At 56.8% G+C, this 10,820-nt stretch overlaps 1 protein-coding gene across 1 annotated transcript in view; it reads left to right on the top strand.

Moving 5' to 3' along the window:
- Nucleotides 1–272: 272 nt before the first annotated feature.
- Nucleotides 273–10,820, top strand: part of LOC139240911 (dynactin subunit 2-A-like) — a 93,567-nt gene continuing 83,019 nt past the window's right edge. The window contains exon 1 of the mRNA XM_070869418.1: nt 273–465. Within this exon, the coding sequence (XP_070725519.1) occupies nt 430–465 (36 nt within the window). The 5' untranslated portion in view covers nt 273–429. The remainder of the gene's footprint in view (nt 466–10,820) is intronic.

The raw sequence follows: 10,820 nt of genomic DNA on the forward strand, positions 1-10,820 counted from the left end.
CTATGTTTCTTTATTAAAGGGGAAGGGGCACTAAAACCGACAAAATTTGACGGTAATCTTAAATCAAATTAAGATTTGGTTGTGTGTGTGTGTGTGTGTGTGTGTGGGGGGGCGGGGCCAGCTTGGTGGAGGAACCTTTGTCTGAAAGATGTCTAGTGTCGTGTCCAGCTGATGACGTGTTGAGAACTACAAATCCCAGGCGGCATTGCGGCCGGGCGGGCCGGCGGGCTGACGTCATCCTCCCGGAAAAGGCGGGCGCGGCAGATGTCGCGAGACCAGCAACGGACGGTTGGTTCCGAGAGAGCCGGCGGGCGGGGCCCGGCAGTTGTGAGGAGAAATTTAATGGTTTAAACATTTAAATCGTCCGCCGGCTGATTGTGACAGCCAACTGCGTCTTTTTGTGAATATAAATCAGAAGAAGAAACAATAATGGCGGATCCGAAATATGCCAACCTGCCGGGCATCGTAAGTAAAGCCTCAGTTGGTGTGTGTGTGTGTGTGGGCCCGGATTGTTCCACAGGCTTCCCGAATGTTCCGTCAGACACAACGGGCCTACCTGTGCAGCCTGCAGCCTGCCGCTGCCGCCGGCCGGCCGTCCGTCCGTCTGTCTCCGGGGGGTGTGGAGTAAGCCCCGCCCCACTGCTCGCCCCTATCCATCACCGCAAGCCCCGCCCCACTGCTAGCCCCTATCCATCACTGCAAACCCCGCCCACTGACTGCAAGCCCCGCCCACAGCCCCCGCGCCCACTGACTGCAAGCCCCGCCCACAGCCCCCCTCCGAGCCCACACTGCAAGCCCCGCCCACGGCCCCCCGAGCCCACTGACTGCAAGCCCCGCCCACGGCCCCCCGAGCCCACTGACTGCAAGCCCCGCCCACTGCTAGCCCCTATCCATCACTGCAAGCCCCGCCCACTGCCCACCACGCCCACTGACTGCAAGCCCCGCCCACTGTCCCCACGCCCACTGACTGCAAGCCCCGCCCACTGCTAGCCCCTATCCATCACTGCATGCCCCGCCCACGGCCACCCGAGCCCACTGACTGCAAGCCCCGCCCACGGCCCCCCGAGCCCACTGACTGCAAGCCCCGCCCACTGCTAGCCCCTATCCATCACTGCAAGCCCCGCCCACTGCCCACCACGCCCACTGACTGCAAGCCCCGCCCACTGTCCCCACGCCCACTGACTGCAAGCCCCGCCCACTGCTAGCCCCTATCCATCACTGCAAGCCCTGCCCACGGCCCCCCGAGCCCACTGACTGCAAGCCCCGCCCACGGCCCCCCGAGCCCACTGACTGCAAGCCCCGCCCACGGCCCCCCGAGCCCACTGACTGCAAGCCCCGCCCATGGCCCCCCTCCGAGCCCACACTGCAAGCCCCACCCACTGGTCCCACCGAGCCCACTGACTGCAAGCCCCGCCCACGGCCCCCCGAGCCCTCTGACTGCAAGCCCCGCCCACTGCCCACCGAGCCCACTGACTGCAAGCCCCGCCCACTACTCCCCGAGCCCACTGACTGCAAGCCCCGCCCCACTGCCCCCACGCCCACTGACTGCAAGCCCCGCCCACTGCCCCCCACGCCCACTGACTGCAAGCCCTGCCCCTGTGCCCACTGACTGCAAGCCCCGCCCACTGCCCCCACGCTCACTGACTGCAAGCCCTGCCCACTGGCCCCGTGCCCACTGACTGCAACACTGCCCCCTGTGCCCACTGACTCCAAGCCCCGCCCACTGTCCCAATTTCCATTGACCAAGCCCCGCCCACTGTCCCCATTTCCATTGACTGCAAGCCCCGCCCCGTGCCCACTGACTCCAAGCCCCGCCCACTGCCCCCCGTGCCCACTGACTCCAAGCCCTGTCCATTGTCCCCATTTCCATTGACTTCAAGCCCTGCCCCGTGCCCACTGACTCCAAGCCCCGCCCACTGCCCCCATTTCCACTGACTTCAAGCCCCGCCCATTGTCCCCATTTCCACTGACTTCAGGCCCCGCCCACTGCCCCCCATTTCCACTGACTTCAAGCCCCGCCCATTGTCCCCATTTCCATTGACTTCAAGCCCCGCCCACTGTTTCCATTGACTTCAAGTCCCGCCCACTGCCCCATATCCACTGACTCCAAGCCCCGCCCACTGCCCCATATCCACTGATTCCAAGCCCCGCCCACTGCCCCATATCCACTGATTCCAAGCCCCGCCCACTGCCCCACGCAGCCACTGACTCCAAGCCCCGCACACTGCCCCCATATCCACTGACTCCAAGCCCCGCCCACTGCCCCACGCAGCCACTGACTCCAAGCCCCGCCCACTGCCCCACGCAGCCACTGACTCCAAGCCCCGCACACTGCCCCCATATCCACTGACTCCAAGCCCCGCCCACTGCCCCACGCAGCCACTGACTCCAAGCCCCGCACACTGCCCCACGCAGCCACTGACTCCAAGCCCCGCCCACTGCCCCACGCAGCCACTGACTCCAAGCCCCGCCCACTGCCCCACGCAGCCACTGACTCCAAGCCCCGCCCACTGCCCCACGCAGCCACTGACTCCAAGCCCCGCACACTGCCCCCATATCCACTGACTCCAAGCCCCGCCCACTGCCCCATATCCACTGACTCCAAACCCCGCCCACTGCCCCACGCAGCCACTGACTCCAAGCCCCGCACACTGCCCCCATATCCACTGACTCCAAGCCCTGCCCACTGCCCCATATCCACTGACTCCAAGCCCCACCCACTGCCCCACGCAGCCACTGACTCCAAGCTCTGCCCACTGCCCCACACCCACTGACTGCAAGGCCCGCCCACTGTCCCCCATGCCTTCTGACCAAGCCCTGCCCACTGCCCCCACGCCTTCTGACCAAGCCCCGCCCACTGCCCCCACATCCACTGACTCCAAGCCCCCGCCCATTGACTGCAAGCCCTGCCCACTGGGCCCCCATGCCCACTGACTGCAACCCTGCCCCCTGTCCCCCACTGACTGTAAGCCCAGCCCACTGGCCCCCCCCGTGTTCACTGACTGCAACCCTGCCCACTGCCCCCCACTGACTGCAAGCCCCTCCCACTGCCCCCCTGTGCTCACTGACTCCAAGCCCCGCCCACTGTCCCCATTTCCATTGACTTCAAGCCCTGCCCACTGTTTCCATTGACCAAGCCCCGCCCCCTGTGCCCACTGACTGCAAGCCCCACCCACTGCCCCCTGTGCCCACTGACTGCAAGCTCTGCCCCCTGTGCCCACTGACTTCAAGCCCCGCTCACTGTCCCCATGTCCACTGACTGCAAGCCCCGCCCACGGCCCCCCGAGCCCACTGACTGCAAGCCCCGCCCATGGCCCCCCTCCGAGCCCACACTGCAAGCCCCACCCACTGGTCCCACCGAGCCCACTGACTGCAAGCCCCGCCCACGGCCCCCCGAGCCCTCTGACTGCAAGCCCCGCCCACTGCCCACCGAGCCCACTGACTGCAAGCCCCGCCCACTACTCCCCGAGCCCACTGACTGCAAGCCCCGCCCCACTGCCCCCACGCCCACTGACTGCAAGCCCCGCCCACTGCCCCCCACGCCCACTGACTGCAAGCCCTGCCCCTGTGCCCACTGACTGCAAGCCCCGCCCACTGCCCCCACGCTCACTGACTGCAAGCCCTGCCCACTGGCCCCGTGCCCACTGACTGCAACACTGCCCCCTGTGCCCACTGACTCCAAGCCCCGCCCACTGTCCCAATTTCCATTGACCAAGCCCCGCCCACTGTCCCCATTTCCATTGACTGCAAGCCCCGCCCCGTGCCCACTGACTCCAAGCCCCGCCCACTGCCCCCCGTGCCCACTGACTCCAAGCCCTGTCCATTGTCCCCATTTCCATTGACTTCAAGCCCTGCCCCGTGCCCACTGACTCCAAGCCCCGCCCACTGCCCCCATTTCCACTGACTTCAAGCCCCGCCCATTGTCCCCATTTCCACTGACTTCAGGCCCCGCCCACTGCCCCCCATTTCCACTGACTTCAAGCCCCGCCCATTGTCCCCATTTCCATTGACTTCAAGCCCCGCCCACTGTTTCCATTGACTTCAAGTCCCGCCCACTGCCCCATATCCACTGACTCCAAGCCCCGCCCACTGCCCCATATCCACTGATTCCAAGCCCCGCCCACTGCCCCATATCCACTGATTCCAAGCCCCGCCCACTGCCCCACGCAGCCACTGACTCCAAGCCCCGCACACTGCCCCCATATCCACTGACTCCAAGCCCCGCCCACTGCCCCACGCAGCCACTGACTCCAAGCCCCGCCCACTGCCCCACGCAGCCACTGACTCCAAGCCCCGCACACTGCCCCCATATCCACTGACTCCAAGCCCCGCCCACTGCCCCACGCAGCCACTGACTCCAAGCCCCGCACACTGCCCCACGCAGCCACTGACTCCAAGCCCCGCCCACTGCCCCACGCAGCCACTGACTCCAAGCCCCGCCCACTGCCCCACGCAGCCACTGACTCCAAGCCCCGCCCACTGCCCCACGCAGCCACTGACTCCAAGCCCCGCACACTGCCCCCAAGCCCCGCACACTGCCCCCATATCCACTGACTCCAAGCCCCGCCCACTGCCCCATATCCACTGACTCCAAACCCCGCCCACTGCCCCACGCAGCCACTGACTCCAAGCCCCGCACACTGCCCCCATATCCACTGACTCCAAGCCCTGCCCACTGCCCCATATCCACTGACTCCAAGCCCCACCCACTGCCCCACGCAGCCACTGACTCCAAGCTCTGCCCACTGCCCCACACCCACTGACTGCAAGGCCCGCCCACTGTCCCCCATGCCTTCTGACCAAGCCCTGCCCACTGCCCCCACGCCTTCTGACCAAGCCCCGCCCACTGCCCCCACATCCACTGACTCCAAGCCCCCGCCCATTGACTGCAAGCCCTGCCCACTGGGCCCCCATGCCCACTGACTGCAACCCTGCCCCCTGTCCCCCACTGACTGTAAGCCCAGCCCACTGGCCCCCCCCGTGTTCACTGACTGCAACCCTGCCCACTGCCCCCCACTGACTGCAAGCCCCTCCCACTGCCCCCCTGTGCTCACTGACTCCAAGCCCCGCCCACTGTCCCCATTTCCATTGACTTCAAGCCCTGCCCACTGTTTCCATTGACCAAGCCCCGCCCCCTGTGCCCACTGACTGCAAGCCCCACCCACTGCCCCCTGTGCCCACTGACTGCAAGCTCTGCCCCCTGTGCCCACTGACTTCAAGCCCCGCTCACTGTCCCCATGTCCATTGACTTCAAGCCCCGCCCACCGTCCCAATTTCCATTGACTTCAAGCCCTGCCCACTGTCCCAATTTCCATTGACCAAGCCCTGCCCACTGACTCCAAGCCCTGCCCATTGTCCCCATTTCCATTGACTTCAAGCCCCGCCCCCTGTGCCCATTGACTTCAAGCCCCGCCCCCTGTGCCCACTGTCTCCAAGCCCCGCCCACTGCCCCCATTTCTACTGACTCCAAGCCCTGCCCATTGTCCCCATTTCCATTGACTTCAAGCCCTGGCCACTGTCCCCATTTCCATTGACTTCAGGCCCCGCCCACTGTCCCCATTTCCATTGACCAAGCCCCACCCACTGCCTCCGTGCCCACTGACTCTAAGCCACACCCACTGTCCCCGCACTCTGACTCCAAGCCCTGCCCATTGCCCCATATCCACTGACTCCAAGCCCCGCCCATTGCCCCATATCCACTGACTCCAAGCCCCGCACACTGCCCCACGCAGCCACTGACTTCAAGCCTTGCCCACTGCCCCACACCCACTGACTGCAAGGCCCGCCCACTGTCCCCCATGCCTTCTGACCAAGCCCCGCCCACTGACTCCAAGCCCCCGCCCACTGCTCCATACCCACTGACCAAGCCCCGCCCATTGCCCCATACCCACTGACCAAGCCCCGCCCACTGCCCCCATATCCACTGACGAAGCCCTGCCCATGCCCCATATCCACTGACCAAGCCCCGCCCACTGCCCCCATAGCCACTGACCAAGCCCCGCCCACTGCCCCATACCCAAGCCCCGGCCACTGCCCCATATCCACTGACCAAGCCCCTTCCACTTCCAACCCTGCCTCATTCACTGCAAGCCCCGCTCAGTTCCCCATACCCACTCATCGCAAGACCCGCCCACTGCCCCACGCCATTCATTGCAAGCTCCGCCCATTGTCCCTGCACCCACTGACCGCAAACCCCGTCCCACTGCTAACTCCACTGCTAACTCCGCCCCATTCACTGCAAACCCTGCCCACTGACTGCAAACTCCGCCCACTGCCCCGCCCCATCAGTGCAAACCCTGCCCCTATCCTTCAGCTCTGCTACTCACTGCCCTCAATCCAAGCCCTGCCCCTGTCCTTCAGCTCAACCCCTCATTGCAAGCCCCATCCAGTGCCCCTCCCACCCACCATAAGCCTCATCCTTTGCCCTGCCCTCACGCTGCAAGCCCCGCCCCATCCCTCAGCCCCGCCACTCACTGCAAACCCCGCCCCTGAGCCCCGCCCTTTCGCTCCAAACCCCGCCCTGTGTGTGAGCGTGATTGAGCAGTGCCCACAGCTTGGCTCCCCCCCTCAACCTACCCCCTTTACCCCACTCTGCCCCTTCACCTTGTTTCCTTCTCCCTCTCTCCGTGGGCAGTGCTCGTCGCTTCACGTCTCCCGCTTACCCTACCCCCTTACTCCCTCGATCTTACGTTGGCTAAAGTGCACTGGGGAAATAAATGAAAACGTCAGACGGCAGATAAGCAGTGGCGGTCATTTAAGGCCATATTCTCAACAAAGATGCATTCCATTGAGAAAGAAGCATGAACCATCCGTGGCTATCTAAGGGAGTTAAGGATGGTATCAAATTGAAAGAAAAGGCATAAAATGTTGAGAAGATTAGTGGTAGGCTTGAAGATTGGGACATTTTTAAAAACCAACAAAGGATGACTAAAAAAAAATAGAGGGAGAAAACAGATTGAGAGTAAACCAGCAAGAAATATAACAACAGACAGTAAGAGCTTCTACAGGGATATAAAAAGGAAGACAGCAGCTAAAGTAAATGTTGGTCCCTTAGAGGATGAGACTGGGGAATCAATATAGGAAACAAGGAAATGGCAGACCTTGAACAAAATATTTTATATCTGTTTTCACGGTAGAAGGCACTAAAAGCATCCAATAATAGCAGAAAATCAGGGGCACAAGGGAGCGAGGAAATTAAAACAATTATCACTTGAGAAAAAGTACTCGTAAAACTGAGACTAAAGGCGGACAAGTCCCCTGGACCTGATGACCTGCATCCTAGGGTCTTAAAAGAAGTGGCTGCAGAGATAGTAGATGCACTGGATGTAATCTACCAAAATTCCCTGGATTCTGGAAGAGTCCCAGCGGATTGGAAAACCGCAAATGTAATGCCCCTATTCAAGAAAGAAGGGAGACAGAATGCAGGAGATTCTAGGTCAGTTAGTCATTGGGAAAGTGACTCAAAAAATAATGGAGGGAGAAAATCGATTGAGAGTAAACTAGCAAGAAATATAACAACCAACAGACAGTAAGAGCTTCTATAGGTATATAAAAAGGAAGAGAGTGGCTCAAGTAAATGTTGGTCCCTAAGAGGATGAGACTCGGGAAACGAGGAAGTACAGGGAGTAGCAGGACATTTTAGAAAATCATCATGCAATCAAGCAGAGTCAGTATGGTTTTAATGAAAGGGAAATCGTGTTTGACATTTATTAGAGTTTGAGGATGTAATGAGCAGGGTGGATAAAGGGGAACCAGTAGATGTGGTGTATTTGGATTTCTAAAAGGCATTCGATAAGGTGCCACATAAAAGGTTACGACACAAAATAAGAGCTCCTGGTGTTGGAGGTAATATATTAGCATGGATAGAGGATTGGCGAACTAACACAAAACAGAGAGTCGGGATAAATGGGTCATTCTCGGGTTGACAAACTATAAACAGTGGGGTGCCACAGGGATCAGTGCTGGGGCCTCAACTATTTACAATCTATATAAATGACTTGGATGAAGGGACCAAGTATATTATAGCCAAATTTGCTACCGGTCTGCACCTGGGCAGGACCGGAACCAATGTCCTAGGGGGAGTGTTTGTTATTGCTGTTGGGGAGGGGTTAAACTAATATGGCAGGGGGATGGGAACCTATGCAGGGAGACAGAGGGAAGTAGAATGGGGGCAGAAGCAAAAGGTAGAAAGAAGAAAAGTAAAAGTGGAGGGCAGAGAAACAAAAAACAAAAAGGGCCACATTATAGCAAAATTCTAAAGGGGCAAAATGTGTTTAAAAAGACAAGCCTGAAGGCTCTGTGCCTCAATGCGAGGAGTATTCGTAATAAGGTGGACGAATTAACTGCACAGATAGCTGTTAATGGATATGATGTAATTGGCATCACGGAGACATGGCTCCAGGGTGACCAAGGCTGGGACATCAACATCCAGGGGTATTCAATATTTAGGAAGGATAGACAGGAAAAGGAGGTGGGGTGGCGTTGCTGGTTAAAGAGGAAATGAACGCAATAGTAAGGAAGGACATTAGCTTGGATGATGTGGAATCGGTATGGGTGGAGCTACAGAATACCAAAGGGCAGAAAACTCTAGTGGGAGACCACCAAACAATAGTAGTGAGGTTGGGGACAGCATCAAACAAGAAATTAGGGATGCGTGCAATAAAGATATAGCAGTTATCATGGGCGACTTTAATCTACATATTGATTGGGCTAACCAAACTGGTAGCAATGCGGTAGAGGAGGATTTCCTGGAGTGTATTCGGGATGGTTTTCTAGACCAATATGTGGAGGAACCAACAAGAGAGCTGGCCATCCTAGACTGGGTGATTGTAATGAGAAAGGACTAATTAGCAATCTTGTTGTGCGAGGCCCCTTGGGGAAGAGTGACCGTAATATGGTAGAATTCTTTATTAAGATGGATAGTGACACAGTTAATTCAGAGACTAGGGTCCTGAACTTAAGGAAAGGTAACTTCGAGGGTATGAGACGTCAATTGGCTAGAATAGACTGGCAAATGATACTTAAAGGGTTGACGGTGGCTAGGCAATGGCAAACATTTAAACATGGATGAACTTCAGCAATTGTACATCCCTGTCTGGAGTAAAAAAATAAAACGGGGAGGTGGCTCAACCGTGGCTAACAAAGGAAATTAAGGACAGTGTTAAATCCAAGGAAGAGGCATATAAATTGGCCAGAAAAAGCAACAAACCTGAGGACTGGGAGAATTTTATAATTCAGCAGAAGAGGACAAAGGGTTTAATTAGGAGGGGGAAAATAGAGTATGAGAGGAAGCTTGCTGGGAACATAAAAACTGACTGCAAAAGCTTCTATAGATATGTGAAGAGAAAAAGATTAATGAAAATAAACATAGGTCCTTTGCAGTCAGATTCAGGTAAATTTATAATGGGGAGCAAAGAAATGGCAGACCAGTTAAACAAATACTTTGGTTCTGTCTTCACGAAGGAAGACACAAATAATCTTTCGGAAATGCTAGGGGACCGAGGGTCTAGTGAGAAGGAGGAACTGAAGGAAATCTTTATTAAGCGGGAAATTGTGTTAGGGAAATTGATGGGATTGAAGGCCGATAAATCCCCGGGGCCTGATAGTCTGCATCCCAGAGTACTTAAGTAAGTGGCCCTAGAAATAGTGGATGCATTGGTGATAATTTTCCAACAGTCTATCGACTCTGGATCAGTTCCTGTGGACTGGAGGGTAGCTAATGTAACACCACTTTTTAAAAAGGAGGGAGAGAGAAAATGGGTAATTATAGACCAGTTAGCCTGACATCAGTAGTGGGGAAATGTTGGAATCAATTATTAAAGATGAAATAGCAGCGCATTTGGAAAGCAGTGACAGGATCGGTCCAAGTCAGCATGGATTTATGAAAGGGAAATCAGGCTTGACAAATCTTCTAGAATTTTTTGAGGATGTAACTAGTAGAGTGGACAAGGGAGAACCAGTGGATGTGGTGTATTTGGACTTTCAAAAGGCTTTTGGTGTGCAAAATGAAAGCACATGGTATTGGGGGTAATGTACTGACGTGGATAGAGAACTGGTTGGCAGACAGGAAGCAAAGAGTCGGATTAAAAAGGTCCTTTTCAGAATGGCAGGCAGTAACTAGTGGGATGCCGCAGGGCTCAGTGCTGGGACCCCAGCTATTTACAATCTACATTAATGATTTAGATGAAGGAATTGAGTGTAATATCTCCAAGTTTGCGGATGACACTAAGCTGGATGGCGGTGTGAGCTGTGAGCAGGATGCTAAGAGGCTGCAGGGTGACTTGGACAGGTTAGGTGAGTGGGCAAACGCATGGCAGATGCAGTATAATGTGGTTAAATGTGAGGTTATCCACTTTAGTGGCAAAAACACGAAGGCAGAATATTATCTGAATGGTGACAGATTAGGAAAAGGGGAGGTGCAACGAGACCTGGGTGTCATGGTACATCAGTCACTGAAAGTGGGCATGCAGGTACAGCAGGTGGTGAAGGCGGCAAATGATATGTTGGTCTTCATAGCGAGAGGATTTGAGTATAGGAGCAGGGAGGTCTTACTGTAGTTATACAGGGCCTTGGTGAGGCCTCACCTGGAATATTGTGTTCAGTTTTGGTCTCCTAATCTGAGGAAGGACGTTCTTGCTCTTGAGGGAGTGCAGCGAAGGTTCACCAAACTGATTCCCAGGATGGCAGGACTGACATATGAGGAGAGACTGGATCGACTGGGCCTGTATTCACTGGAGTTTCGAAGGATGAGAGGGGATCTCATAGAAACATCTAAAATTCTGATGGGACTGGACAGGTTAGATGCAGGAAGAATGTTCCTG

This window comes from Pristiophorus japonicus, chromosome X (genome assembly GCF_044704955.1).
Source record: "Pristiophorus japonicus isolate sPriJap1 chromosome X, sPriJap1.hap1, whole genome shotgun sequence".
Taxonomy (NCBI): domain Eukaryota; kingdom Metazoa; phylum Chordata; class Chondrichthyes; family Pristiophoridae; genus Pristiophorus; species Pristiophorus japonicus.